The sequence below is a fragment of the Tachysurus fulvidraco genome, chromosome 14, assembly GCF_022655615.1.
Source record: "Tachysurus fulvidraco isolate hzauxx_2018 chromosome 14, HZAU_PFXX_2.0, whole genome shotgun sequence".
NCBI lineage: Eukaryota > Metazoa > Chordata > Actinopteri > Siluriformes > Bagridae > Tachysurus > Tachysurus fulvidraco.
The window spans coordinates 15,119,859-15,134,273 of record NC_062531.1 but is presented as its reverse complement, the minus strand read 5'-3'; the positions used below and the strand labels follow the sequence as shown (position 1 = coordinate 15,134,273).

General features: G+C 36.7%; 1 protein-coding gene across 12 annotated transcripts in view; it reads left to right on the top strand.

Annotated features, from left to right (window-relative positions):
• LOC113656231 (citron Rho-interacting kinase) overlaps window positions 1-14,415 on the top strand; it is a 46,700-nt gene that overhangs the window by 17,680 nt on the left and 14,605 nt on the right. For 10 of the 12 annotated variants that reach the window (XM_027167381.2, XM_047799852.1, XM_047799853.1 and 7 more), the window contains 15 exons: window positions 271-387; window positions 2,495-2,604; window positions 3,273-3,447; window positions 4,074-4,271; window positions 5,386-5,439; window positions 6,557-6,754; window positions 8,549-8,742; window positions 8,818-8,953; window positions 9,101-9,205; window positions 11,084-11,224; window positions 11,350-11,457; window positions 12,834-13,032; window positions 13,240-13,413; window positions 13,673-13,696; window positions 14,192-14,347. In XM_027167381.2, coding sequence (XP_027023182.1) covers window positions 271-387; window positions 2,495-2,604; window positions 3,273-3,447; window positions 4,074-4,271; window positions 5,386-5,439; window positions 6,557-6,754; window positions 8,549-8,742; window positions 8,818-8,953; window positions 9,101-9,205; window positions 11,084-11,224; window positions 11,350-11,457; window positions 12,834-13,032; window positions 13,240-13,413; window positions 13,673-13,696; window positions 14,192-14,347 — 2,089 coding nt within the window. The remainder of the gene's footprint in view (window positions 1-270; window positions 388-2,494; window positions 2,605-3,272; window positions 3,448-4,073; window positions 4,272-5,385; window positions 5,440-6,556; window positions 6,755-8,548; window positions 8,743-8,817; window positions 8,954-9,100; window positions 9,206-11,083; window positions 11,225-11,349; window positions 11,458-12,833; window positions 13,033-13,239; window positions 13,414-13,672; window positions 13,697-14,191; window positions 14,348-14,415) is intronic. The other 2 variants (XM_027167382.2, XM_027167379.2) reach the window with 2 other exon arrangements.

The following is a 14,415-nucleotide window of genomic DNA, read 5'->3' as shown; positions in this document are numbered from 1 at the left end:
TTTTTTTGCCTAATTATCCCTTGTAAATAAAAATGTATAAATCAAATGCTGATTAATTTAATTTCAGGTCTAGCTTTTAGAAAATGTCTAAAGGTACACTGTATATAACTAATGAAAGCAGATTTGTTTACATGTAGTATAAGGACTATATTCCAGTGGAATATGTTGTACAATATACATTTGCATTTCTAGCATCAAAAGTGATCTGATTCTGAAACATTACTTTAGCACATTGTATGAGACACACTTTCTGTACATTATGTTGACAAGGTTTTGGAGACCCAAATGAGACTAGACTTGGCTGATAAAGAGCTCCTGGAATCAAAACAGGACATATATGAAGGGGAAGCTCGGGAGAAAAGCAAACTGATCAGTGAACAGGCAGCGGTAAGACCACCATAAAATTTGTGATGATTTCACAATTGTGATATGATAAATGTGATAGTAGTATGTACAGTAGCTGTACCATGTACGGCAGAGGAGATGCAGTTGCATTTTATTTTAAAGGGTGCCAAACAAATCCAAAATGTGAGTCAATAGAGAATGAGGTCAGGTGATGTATAAAGAGAGGATATTAAAAAAAAACAGGAACAAGGTAACAGAAGGCACGAATAGCAACATAAATACCACAGAATTCCTCAATAGTAATTGTGCGGGAGAATCAAAGACAAGAATCAAAACAAAATACGCATGGTAGCATAAATAAACATGTCACAACATAAATGTGTACACTTTGTCAAGGGGGAAATACCTAACAGGTCTCATACCTGACAGGCCTCTCAGCACCAAAAACACTGCCCCCTGTGATCCATGCAAACCCAAGGTCCTGAGGCAAGCATACTCCATCATGTTTTCTTCTTCTAATGAAACTATGAAGCAGATGTGGGGCATCTTAGGGAGAAGCAGGCAATGAGTCAGTTACAGGTTCTCTGGTGTCAGGTGACAGGAACAAGGTTTGGGAAGCTGCACTGAGGAGTGAGCAAGAATTGGGAGAAAATGCTGTAGACCTCAGCCTTGACTTGGACTTACAAGACTACACCACCAGCCTCTGCCAGGAGCTCAGTTGTGTGTGCCATGCTGGTAGCCTCGGAAGTGAGTACAATGTGTGTAGTCCACTCTCTGGTACTCTGATTGGACTTGGTCCACAGACCTAGGCAGATCTTTTTGTGAGCAGACTTGGGGTAAGCTGGAGGTCTGCTCTATCAGCCTCTTGAGGGAGCTCTTTAGTGGAAGATGCCATATCTGCCTTAGGCTGGAACTTTGCTGTGGAGAGAGCCCTGTCGGCCTCTAGAAGGATCTCTGCAGTGCAGGCCACCCTGTTGGCTAATAGGTTGATGGTTCAGCCAACATGCAGGCCCTCCCCAAAAATGTCACCTGCCCCAAAATCTAAGTAACATTGAAGGAAGAATCCTTTCAGAAGGTCTTTAGAGCCATCAACAAGGTTCTGGGGCATATATGAAAGGCAGATAGACAAATTTAAAATTAGAATCAATATTGATAATGAGATACAGACAGAGGCAATGTACACAAAACAATAGTGGGGATAATCCAAAATACAGGAATAAAGAAACAGATCAAAATAAAAAAACAGAATAGCAACACAGAACAAAATGGCACGGTAGTCCCAGGTTCAAAACTCTGAAAACTACTTCTCCACAAACACAAACTAATTACAGGGCAAACTGAAACTGGTGAGATCAGGAAACATGAGAGAGGACATGGCTGGTGGGAAGTGGCTCAAAACAAAACAAAACACACATGGTAACATAAACACACACTTAACAACAGAGAAGTGCACACTGCAAGGAAATATGTGTAAATTGTAGGGGAGAGCTGTATGGAGGATAAAAAAATATTTAGAATTTTTAATAAATAATTTTTATTGTTGCAATCAGTATCAGTGTAATGCAACAGACATTACATAAAAATATCTGGGGTGCTACAAGCATTGACAAAACATTAGGAATCAGAGATAAAAGTGTAGAATGTAAAGTTCTGCTTTTATTTCTGAGTGACTGGTGGTGATATGAAATGGGAGGGATAAAATCAGTATAATATCTCTTATGGTTTCATTGATGATACTACTACTACTATTCCTGCTGCTTCTGCTGATAATAATAATAATAATAATAATAATAATAATAATAATAATAATAATAATAATAATAATAATAATAATAATTTGTTAAGTTGCTGTTGACACACACACACACAAAGAAGATCAGTAGCTACATTAGCAATTTATAATCTTTTTAGTATTTTAAACACATAATTTCAAACACTTAGTTCATGATGAGTTTTCACTTCATAGTTATTTGTTGTTCAGTACTTAAAAAAAAGAAGAAAAAAAGGATAATCTCAAATAAGCCTTATTAGAACATTTGTTAACTACAAGTAAGATGAGGTTAGTATCAGGACATATAGTGTTAGACTGCCAGCCCACTTAGACAAGTCACCCATGCTACTCATGTTAATAAGGACTATACTTTTGCAGACTATCAGTGCTATGGAGTCAAAGATGTCCAGCATGGAGCAGAGGATTTCTGAGCTCTCTGAAGCCAACAAACTGGCAGCTAACAGCAGTATCTACACGCAAAAGAACATGTGAGTTCAGAGTGAAACATATGTTGACAACTTTCAGTGTATTTTCTCTGTATATTCATGGATATATAAAGAATGTGAGGAAACAAATGTTTTATGACTAAGTGATGCAAATCTATGTGTTTCTGTATATCTGAGTTTATGTGTCTGTATGCCTTCATTGTACTTGCCTTCCTCATAAAAATACATCCTGGAATTAAATCATTACATATACCATTATGTCTGAAAAGAAATCACCAGTCAGATCATAATTTTATGGTAAACATGTTAACTTTGATGCAAATAATTAAAGAGTAACTTTAACTGTTAATTTAGGCTTACAATTGAGTGCAATTGTAAGGCATGTAGAAAGACAAAAAGATAGAGAAAAGGGGATTACACACACACACACACACACACACACACACACACACACACACACACACACACACACACACACACACACAAACACACACACACACACACACACACAGAGAGAGAGAGAGAGTAAAACAGAGTTTATTCAATAAACATGCTGAGCAGCTTTTAGGAATTATCAATTTTAATTATTCAAGAATCCTTACAGGACATTGCACATCACTGGCTTTGTAATTGCTTTTATGGAAGATTTTTATTTTATGAAATACATGGTTTTCACATTACTACTATCAATCCTGATTGCTATTCTTCAGGAAAGCCCAAGAAGAAATGATATCTGAACTGAGGCAGCAAAAATTCTACCTGGAGTCACAGGCAGGCAAATTGGAGGCCCAGAATGCTAAGCTAGAGGAGCATCTGGAGAAAATGAGTCAGCAAGAACAAGCCAACAAGAGCCGTTTGCTGGAGCTGGAGGCCAGACTCAGAGAGGTGAGAGTTGCTATTTCACTGAAAATGTGAAAACAGAAATGCTATTTCACTGTTAAAATAAAATGTGAATTGGTGAACAAGGGCATAGTGAGAAGCCTAAAGATCTTACTTACACTGGAAACCTCAAACATAGGCCTCTCATTTTTCTGCCTCTGTCATTATAACTATGTTTTTTAAATATACTTTAAGGCTGAATGTTTGGGAACACCTGACAAATGCATGGAGGATTTGCACAGATATGCCTTGTTGGATTGAGTGTTTAAACTATTAGTATTGCTGAATGTTTACTCTTAGTCAGAGTCCAGAGTTTCACCTGTGAAGAATTTGTTGTTAAAAAAGGATGAACCAACATGAAGACAGAACAGTCTATGGGAGAAAAGCCAATGCACAAGTATTGAGCATAGTGAGTACAACAATTTAGAATGCATTAAAAATGAAGGGAACCTACAACCAAACCAAGAGGTCAACCTAGCAGTTGATGACAAAAACATTGTTTAGCTGTGAATAAAAAACAAAAGCTACAGTCAGTGCCATTCATTTTATAATGAAAGGGACTGAACATAGAGATAAGTTTAAACACAATAACAGTGTACACATTTGCTAAAAAAAATCCCTCTACCCTTTAGATTGGCCTGGAACACGAGGAGCAGAAGTTGGATTTGAAGCGGCAGGTTTCTGAGCTGACACTGTCATTACAGGAGAGAGAGTCTCAGATCAGCAGCCTGCAGGCTGCACGCCATGCATTGGAGAGCCAGTTACAGCAGGCCAAGACTGAGCTAGAGGAGACCACTGCTGAGGCAGAGGAGGAAATAACTGTTCTTCGGGTAATATAACATTTATTAAGTTAAAAATAATCATTTTTGAGACCAAGAACTATAAATATGAAATATGTATGTTACCAAATAATATAGATTGATGCTTGAAAGTTTGTGACACCTTTGGACTTTTTGATAGCTCTGTCTAAATAAGTCTTCATCAGAGGTTCATACAAGTCCTAACAGTAAACAAAAAGAATCCTTTTAAACAAATAAGACAAAAAAATATAATTGGCTATTTAATTATTGAGGAATATTATCCAGTACATCATATGTGGCAAAAGTATGTAAACCTTTGCTTTCAGTATCGGCTTGGAGGAACTTTAGCCATTCCTCAGTACAGAACAGCTTCAACTCTGGAATATTGCTGGGATTCCTCAGATGAAATACTTGCTTCATGAACTTCCACAAAATTTCTATTGAAGAAAGGTCAGGACATGGCCATTAACTTTTTTTTAGTATTCTTCATTAACCATTCTTTGGTAGAACAATTTGTATGCTTAGGTTATTGTCTTTCTGCATGATCCACTTTCTTTTACGATTCAGTTCAAAGACAGCTGTCCTGATTTTCCTTTTGAATTCGTTTGTAAAATTCAGACTATGCTACTACAACCAACATTTTTCACAGATGTGGCAAGGTTTAAGAATTTACACTCTCACAAACAAAGGTATACCCCTGTACTTTAAAATAAACAGGGTGCTCCCTCACACCTGCCAACCCCTTGATTAAAAATCCCAGACTCACCTTCAAACTTACCCAATCACAAATATTGTATGTGCAATTGGATAATTTTCCCCAAATAAATAAATGACCATTCATAAAATTTTTGTCTCATTTGGTTAATTAGGTTCTCTCGTTAAACCTACAGGACCTCTGATGATGTTTTAGGGCGTTGAATTAAATGAAATATGATTAAAAAAAAAAGTATAAATATATATATTTTCCATTTTAATGAGACCATTTTAATAACTTTGTCAGTGTTTAAATATTTATGGACATGAATGTATGTTTATAACGTTCATTCTGCATATTTGTATTCACTATATTATTTAAACTTTGTATCTTTAGTTTTGTAATATGTTTTACATTTTGGATGTAACTGATGTTTCTTTCTTTGTTAAGGCTCACCGGGATGAAATCCAAAGAAAGTTTGATGCTTTGAGAGACAGTTGTGCGGTATGCCGTTTATTTTTAGATTTAACTACACAGAATTGAGCCACCTTGTATGTACTGTTAAATAGTGTATATTATATTAAAGGAACCGTTCAACATTTTTAAACCTTATAACTATGGGGCTGTTTGCAGAGTAAGCAAGGAAGAGCAAGCCTTTTGCAATCATTAACACGATAGTTTTAATGACAGAATAGACTTAGCACAATGCAGTGTGTCCTTTTTCTGGCTTACATTTTCCTACTTTGTGATATAAATTAATTTAAGTTTGAATTTGCATACTCAATACCACTGCACGCTCTCTTAATACAGCCTAGATAGTGTATAATTTGTTGTAACATTATACTGACCTTTCTTTTTATTACTTAGAAAAGAAAAAATTAAGTATTTTTTTGGTGAATTTCATTCCATAGATGCCAGAATTCTTAGGGTTATAGCCATATTTAATATTTAAATAAAATTTAAAGGTAGCATTATCTGCAATACCTATGGGTTTCTCTTCATTGTTATCTAATCTATAGTCATCTTTCCCTTCTTAGCTTGCCCTACTTTTACTGTCCACCCACACACAAGCTGTTTGAATGCCTTCACCATGGCTCTAGATCAGCCAGTGCCACATTTTGTGACAGCTCTACCATGTTGCTTTATTCTGAAGTTTGTGCTCCTGATTTCTTTGCATCATGAGTAGGGTTATAATGTGCTAATGTGCTGAGGGATCATTGGCAAAATAGGACTTAATGTACATTAAGAGAAGTAATTGTATACTATACATTATACTCATTGCTATAAAAATTTTTAATTAATGAGCTTTAATGAGCTATTTAATTAATGAGCTATTGCTTGCTTCCATTTTCTCTCTTCTGACCGGGTGCTAATAAAGATTTTCAGAACAAATTTCGTCCTGAATTTTTTCACGTTTACAAATTTAGAATATTTTTAATATATATTTTATTTTATATTCTATATTAGTAGTTAGTGGTGTTTATCATGATTTTTGCATCATATGGAGTTAGTATGAATTATTCATAACTCAGCACTTCAACACTCAACATGATAACTTACAGAAATATACCGAAATGTGATTTGTCCATGCTGTAAATACCTCATATTTTCTTATGTTTAGGTGATCACTGACCTAGAGGAGCAGTTGACACAGTTGACACAGGAAAATGCAGAACTAAACAGGCAGAACTTCTACCTGTCCAAACAACTGGATGAAGCCACAGATGAAAATGAGGAGAGACTGCAGCTTAGCCAAGAGGTTGATCGGCTGCGCAGAGAGGTGGCTGACAGAGAGATGCACCTCAACAACCAGAAACAAGTAAACACACACATACGTATGTACATGCACACACATACAGAATCCATTTTCTTCATTTACAATAATTAATTTGTAATGTTTTTTTTGTTATAGAAATATCTAGGGGCTGATTGACATGTTTTGTAAAAAGTGCAATCAGACACCTAAACAAAATACAGTGATGCTAATGATACACACACAGAAGGAGTCATCTCTCTTAAAGGGAAATTTGACAAAATAGAAAATATAGCAAGACGCTTCCTTTCTTCCTTTGGTTCACAGCAGAAAGAAAGCAAGGGAGAGAGAGAGAGAGAGAGAGAGAGAGAGAGAGAGAGAGAGAGAGAGAGAGAGAGAGAGAGAGATGTTAGCTTGCTAGATTAATGAGCTTCCTGCTATTGCTTGCTAACATTTTCTCTCTTCTGACTGGGTGCTTATAAAGATTTTCAGAGAACAAATTTTATCCTGAATTTTTTCACGTTTACAAATTTTGAATCTTTTATTCTATTGTTAATATACACTTTATTCTAGATTCTATATTATTAGTTAGTGGTGTTTCTCATAATTTTTTGCATCTTAATTTTGGAGATAGGTCTTACATTTATACATTTTTATATTCAAAAGATTGCGTTAACAGCTTTAAGAGAGAGACAGGGAGAGAGAGAGAGAGAGAGAGAGAGAGAGAGAGAGAGAGAGAGAGAGAGAGAGAGAGAGAGAGAGAGAGAAGGAGCGGTTGCATGTGTGTGTGGGAGGCGGTTTGTGTGGGTGTGCGCTGTCTCACTGCTATCTGTTGTATAACATAAGCGAATGGTAATCATAGGCACTTGTGGGAAGCAGAGATGTGTCATCCACACTCTCAGGAGCCCTCTGCTCAGCTTTGTTGGACATTGCAAGGGGCACTTATACATGGATATATTTCGTATTCTCTTTTCACATTTATTTTCTCTTTCTTTTTTGCTTATTCTTCATCATCATCATATATAGTATATAAGTGTTGTGATCTTGCTGGAGTTTAAAGACCACTAGATGTATAACTGGGACGTTGTGATGCAGTAATAATAATAATAATAATAATAATAATAATAATAATAATAATAATAATAATAATAATAATTTCTGCTTTTTCATTATAAATAACTTGAGACTACTCTGAATTAGTATTCTCATTCTGCTGATTAAAATGTACAATGTTAACTGTAACAAATTTTTATTTCATTTATTTTGATTATCAATAATTATAGTAAATAAATAAGTGAAAAATACCTACATAAACATCTGTAAAAAAATAATCTAGGCATAAACATCTGTAAAAAAAAATCTCCTGTAAAGATAGCAGAGTCAGGGTAAGAGAGCATAGGTATTTTTTTATTTGGATGTAAAATTTCAAAACAAACCATGTTGCAGCTTTACAGCTCACCCACGGCAGCCTGCTTTCTCTTTAACTCACACACACACACACACACACACACACACACACACACACACACACACACACACACACACACACACACACACACACACACTCTTTCTCTCTCTCTCTCTCTCTCTCTCTCTCTCTCTCTCTCTCTCTCACACCTCAGGGGGAGAGAGAGAGTTCAAATAAACATAAGTGTGACACTGTTAATTACTTATCTATCTTGCTACCTTGTATCCAAAATGCCTCCCCCTCAGTGCTTACAGTACACCCAACTGTCACATGCTGAATTAAATGTCACAGACTGCAACACCTCATATTACCTCTTAATTACTTGATGAATAATCAATAAGTCAGAATGAATTAGTAATCTGTTAGTGGGTGTTTTGTATGTGTGTGTACAGAACATAGAGACCCTGAAGACTACATGTACCATGCTGGAAGAGCAGGTGCTGGAGTTAGAGACACTGAATGATGAGCTGCTGGAGAAGGAGAGACAGTGGGAGAGCTGGAGGACAGCACTGGAAGAGGAGAAAAACCAGGCTGAACGCAGGGCTCGAGAAATACAGAGACAGCTAGACAATGAAAAACAGAATAGGTGACAATGCACAAATACACTTATGCACATATTTTAATGTCAATTTCACTGACTCTCTTGTATTGTCCTGTTCAGGTTGCGTGCTGACCAGCGGAGCTCTGAGTCTCGTCAGGCCATTGAACTGGCAGTAAAGGAACACAAGGCTGAGATCCTGGTGCTGCAGCAGGCCTTGAAGGATCAGAAACTGAAAGCAGAAGGCCTCTCCGATACAGTATGCTGTTGCATTGCTAATTACATTTATTAATTAAGGCATGTGAACATCAAAATGTTCCAGGTGGTTATACTCCACAGAATAATTTATCTAGTATTTTGAATGAAAGGAAGAGAATGAATACTACTTTTTCTTACTTTCCTTTAGCTGAGTGACCTAGAGAAGAAACACTCCATGCTGGACATGAATGCACGCAGCCTGCAGCAGAAACTGGAGACTGAGCGAGATCTTAAACAGAGGCTGGTGGATGAGGTACTATCTAACTGTTTTAGTGGGTAGCTAATTATTAGACAATGCTATCACAGCAATTGCTGAGAGAGGACAATTGTGTCAGAACTCAAAATTCAGCAGTACATAAGGTACATTAACAGATAGACAGTGAAATGTGAGCAAAACCCTTAACCCTCAATTGCATAAAAAAGTTGTATAAAATGAGATAAAATATGAGTCACTCTGGATAAGGGTATCGGCAAATGCTGTACATAAGTGAGTTGGAGAAAAATGCATCCCATAATAAATCTCATTATTTTCACTTCATCCCATCCCTAAGTAAACAAAAATAAATTGAACCCTACAGTATGCATAAAAAGAGTTACATGATTCTCAGTGTAGATGAATGAGGTTTGCCATTCTGAATTGTCTAATACTGCCATTTTAGTTACACAGGAATTTAGTTCAATAATGATGTGAATATACATTCTTATACCATCATTTAATATTAATATCAGTAAAATGTAGTTATTATTGTAAATATATCTTACAGAAAGACACTGCTCAAAAAATAAAAAGAACACTTAAATCACACATTGGATCTTGATGAACAATGGAAACCAGAATCATTAACCCAGGTCTGGATCCAAAATCATAACGAAAAAGTTAAAATCTTAAAATTACAATCTGATCCAGCTTAACTTAATTGTAGCAACTCATAAAATAGGTCAGTAGTGTGTCTGGCCCCCACCTGCTTGTTTGCACTCCTGACAATATTCCTATGAGATGGTGGATTGTGTCCTGGGAATCTTCCAGAACTGCATCAAGGCATTTTGATTGATTCACAATCACTTGAGGATTTCAGGTTGGACAGATTGATATCCCAAAGTATATGTTGCTTTACAGTATATATACTTTAATCACTTCAATCAATCTCATTTTATAATTAGTTTTTTTGCACAGAAAAATAGTAAAAAATAATTGTAGCTATTAATGCATATAAACAATAAAATCCAGGAAACAAGCATTTGTCTTCATAGATTAATGAGACACCTTTATATTCACTCAAAGTCACCACACAGATTCAAACAAGTAATAAATAATGTAATAGCAGTTACAATAAAACAATAAAGCAGTATTAAATAAAAGTCATATAAAACTTAAAAATAGGAAGATCAGAAGACAGCTAAAAATCATGTGGAATGCAATGAGAGACAAAACTTTGCTGATTTTGTATGTTTCCCTACTGATACTAATAAATTTGGAATGTCCTGAGAATGAAAGGAACCACTGGAACCACTGGAGTACAGACATCAAACAGACATAGTCAAGGAAAACAACCGCAGTTTAGGAAATAAATTATAGTTATAGCAAGTTATAGCTGTGGAAAAAAACTTGAAACTATGGTCAGTGACATCACCAACAACCTCTACAGGGCAGGGTAAAGGTATTACAATCCACTGTTCAAAAGTAGAGGCAGAAATATAGAGGACATACCACTCATCTGCAGTATGACTCAGAAGGCCAGAAATTTTTATTACACAAATTATTACAGAGATGAGCCCCAAAAGTTTTGGAATGAAGACCAAAGTGATGGGAAGGCCAAAGTGTGGAAAAATAACCATGATCTAAAGCATATGATCTTATCATTCAGCCACTGTGGATGTAGTATCATGTCTTGGTATTACATGGCTGTTTCTGGATCAGGCTCATTACATTGATGATGCAATTCATGATGGTAGCAGCAGAATGAATTCAAAAGTCTAAGGAAACATTTGATACAAAGTTTACAGAGAATTGCATCTAATTGAGAGGTACTTTAACATGCAATAAGACAATGACCCAAAGCAAGCTGATATACACTAAAGCAGAAATCTCACCTGTTGTGTTTTTACTGTGTGTGTATACATTTTTGTGCAGCAAGCAAAGCTTCAGCAACAGCTGGACATGCAAAAGAGCCATATTTTCAGACTGACGCAGGGTTTGCAGGATGCACTAGACCAGACAGACCTACTAAAGACTGAGAGAACAGATCTAGAGTATCAGCTGGAAAACATACAGGTATAAACCCGAAATATTCATGAATTCCTGACTGAAAGAGATTAATCAAGATATTTTCAAATTCAGAACCAAAAACAAAATCTAGTGATTTCATTAAAAGAATTTTTGTGCATAAATTCTTTCAGGCAGCATATTCTCATGAGAAGGTGAAGATGGAAGGCACCATCACTCAACAGACCAAGCTTATAGACTTCCTGCAGGCCAAGGTAGACCATCCCTCTAAGAAGAAAAAGGTCAGAGTCTGCTGAGCATTTGTCTCATTTCCCCACCAACTAATTGCTTGCTTCTCATTGAAGCCCTTAATAACTGTCCCTATAACCACATAAGCAGACAGAAGGACACAAATGCAAGTTTTCTGGTTTTAGTAAAAATCTGTGTAACAGATTGTAGAACACAAGCACATGGGAGCTGCTCTCTTATTTAATACTCAGCAGAGGTAAGGTATGGTGTGGTACAATGAGCTGAAGAAAGCTATGATACCAGTATAAGTATAAGGCATACTTCCTTTAGGCAGGGTTTAGCATTCGGCTCATGTTTAGGACCTGGAGCTCTTTTCAGTGTAAAAAAATTATATCTGTGTGGAGGTCTGTGTGGATGATGATGGGCAGGTTGAATATGGGGTTCCTAAGACTGGGAAACTAGTGAGGGCCTTCTTGAATTTCTTAAATGTCCACTTCAACATGTTATTTACTCAGTATGAAATCATAAGCTATAAATCTGTTATATAAAAGCAATATCACACAACCAAGGGTGCATTTATACTGAATATTAGCATATAGATTCATGCCAATGCAGAATCACAGTTGTGCACATATTCAGAATAACTGCACTATTGCTTGTTCAATATTACGTTTAAAGTTTATTTTATTTGTAGATCACATTTTACACAACCGAATTTGACCTAAATGCTGTACCATAAAAGAGTGAAAAAACACAAAGGAATAAGATAGTACACACTTCTAAACTATGTTAAATGACAAAAAATAAAAATATGTTTTAAGACTAGATTTAAAAACAGACAATGTTGGGTACAGCCTCACTGACTATGGTGATGAATTCCAGAGCTTAGGAGTAGCAACTGCAAATGCTCGATCACCTCAACCAAGAGCAAGTTAACTGCAAACCTAAGGGACCTTGATGCCAAATAGATTTAATATGGTCAACATACGATTTAACAAGGATATACAACAAAGGCTTGGAATCCTTACAGAGAAAGTGCTGAAGCAGCACATCACAAAGCTACTTACAAAGAGACTGTTTCAAAGGAATCGTGTGATTGCAAATAAGTGAGTTCCATAAGTAATGAGTTGAGCAGGCATGAGTTTGACTTGAGCTCATGTTTTTGAGCTGAGGACCATTGAAGCTGTAGTCTGCAATTTTGGGAGCTGCACACTTACATTGTCATATTCTAATTAGCCTGCATGTATGTCTTTGCCCAAGCATCAGAACTATACAAATATGTAAGATGCAGATAGAGAAACCAAAGTTAACTGAATATCTAAATACATGGACAGTCTAGCTGAGTGAGGTTTTGGTTAGGATTTTTTCAAGCATATGTCAATAAATCATTGAGCCTGGGCGGTTCACTCTGGCTTTGCTTTGTGTGCAGGGAATCTTCGGTGGTAGGCGTCGGGAGGACCTGCTGGCTGCGTTGGCAGCCCAGAGTCAGACCCAGACAACCTCTGTGCCTGTTGTAACACCTGTGCCCCTGCAGTACAGTGATATGAAGGCAGCACTGGATAAAGAGCGTGCCCGTTGCTCTGAACTAGAGGAGGCCCTTCAAAAGACACGCATGGAACTTAGAGAGGGTGTGATGTAGTATACATAATCATTAGAAGATGTCATAAAACTGTTATTTCAGATTATTACAGCTGTGCAGAGTAAATATTTTGGCCTTAGTCATAAAACATTTAATGGTCATTGATCAAAATGTTCAAACAAATGAGATACTTGCAATCGATAAATGTGTATTTTTTTAGACTACTCATTTGTTCCTAATGACCCCTTTCCTTTAGCAGTGCAGTTTAATAAAGCACTGGAACATGGTGGTACTCCTGCCACTCCTGGTCTGGCACGGCAGCAGCTCATGATGTCAACTAAGTCTACCAAATCTCCTGAACACCAGCCAAACCCTTCCAGCCTGGCACAATCACAATCCAGCCGCAGGAAGGAGACACCCTCCAATGACGGTCAGCACAAAGCCTCATTTTTTGTGACATTCTTTCTTATGAGGAATTGGGTATCACTGTATTTGGTCCATTTCACCAGTGTGGTCCATTTGACCAGTCATTTTGCCTACACTACAAAAAGGGGATCAGTAAGAAAATGACATTTGATATGATCCTTAGTTACCAGCTGTTGACATTCAATGAGAAAACTTTTATTTTTATATGATGAATATCTATTAATATCGACCATTCTCATCTCCTATGCTTCATTCCCCTGCAGAAATAAGAAGAGCCACTTCGGAAAGTAAGTTATTATGCATTAGGATTCTAGCTTTTTCTTGCTGAACTCTTATGAACTCTTTCATACTCTAAAACAAGTCAGCTTATATCAGTATAAACCTATATGATTTATTGTATTATCATTATAATAGTGTGCAATTTATTAAGCTATCATTTGCTGTAACATATAAGTAATAGTGTTACCTATGTACAGTAACAGTGCTTCATCATTATAACATAATATTCAGACCGAGCTTATCTCTGAGTGCAACCTTGGGCCAAACTAGTGACCATGCTCTTGCTATTTTTCATCATCTGATACATTATGAATTATATCTTTTATTTGAAGTGCTGCATGTCATATCAATTAATCATGGGCAACTTTGTTAGGGTCCAGACAAATTGTTATGTTTCTGTCTAGCCAGACGCTCATCTTTTCAACTGGAACGGGTATGATGGGTCGGCAGGATAATTTGGTTAGCAAAGGATGATGACCGGTTGTTTTTTGTCCACTGTTTAGAATATGTCCGACGTGTGAAAGAGAGGCTTCACCACAGTACTCATGGTAGTCACAGCACCCCACACCGGTTCACCCAGGGTCTCAACATGAGGGCAGCCAAGTGCACTGTGTGTCTAGACACCGTCCATTTTGCCCGGCAGGCGGCTACTTGCATCGGTACGCTGTCAAGGCATCTATGACATTTCACACAAATGTTACATAATAAGGTCCAATAATAATTTTGT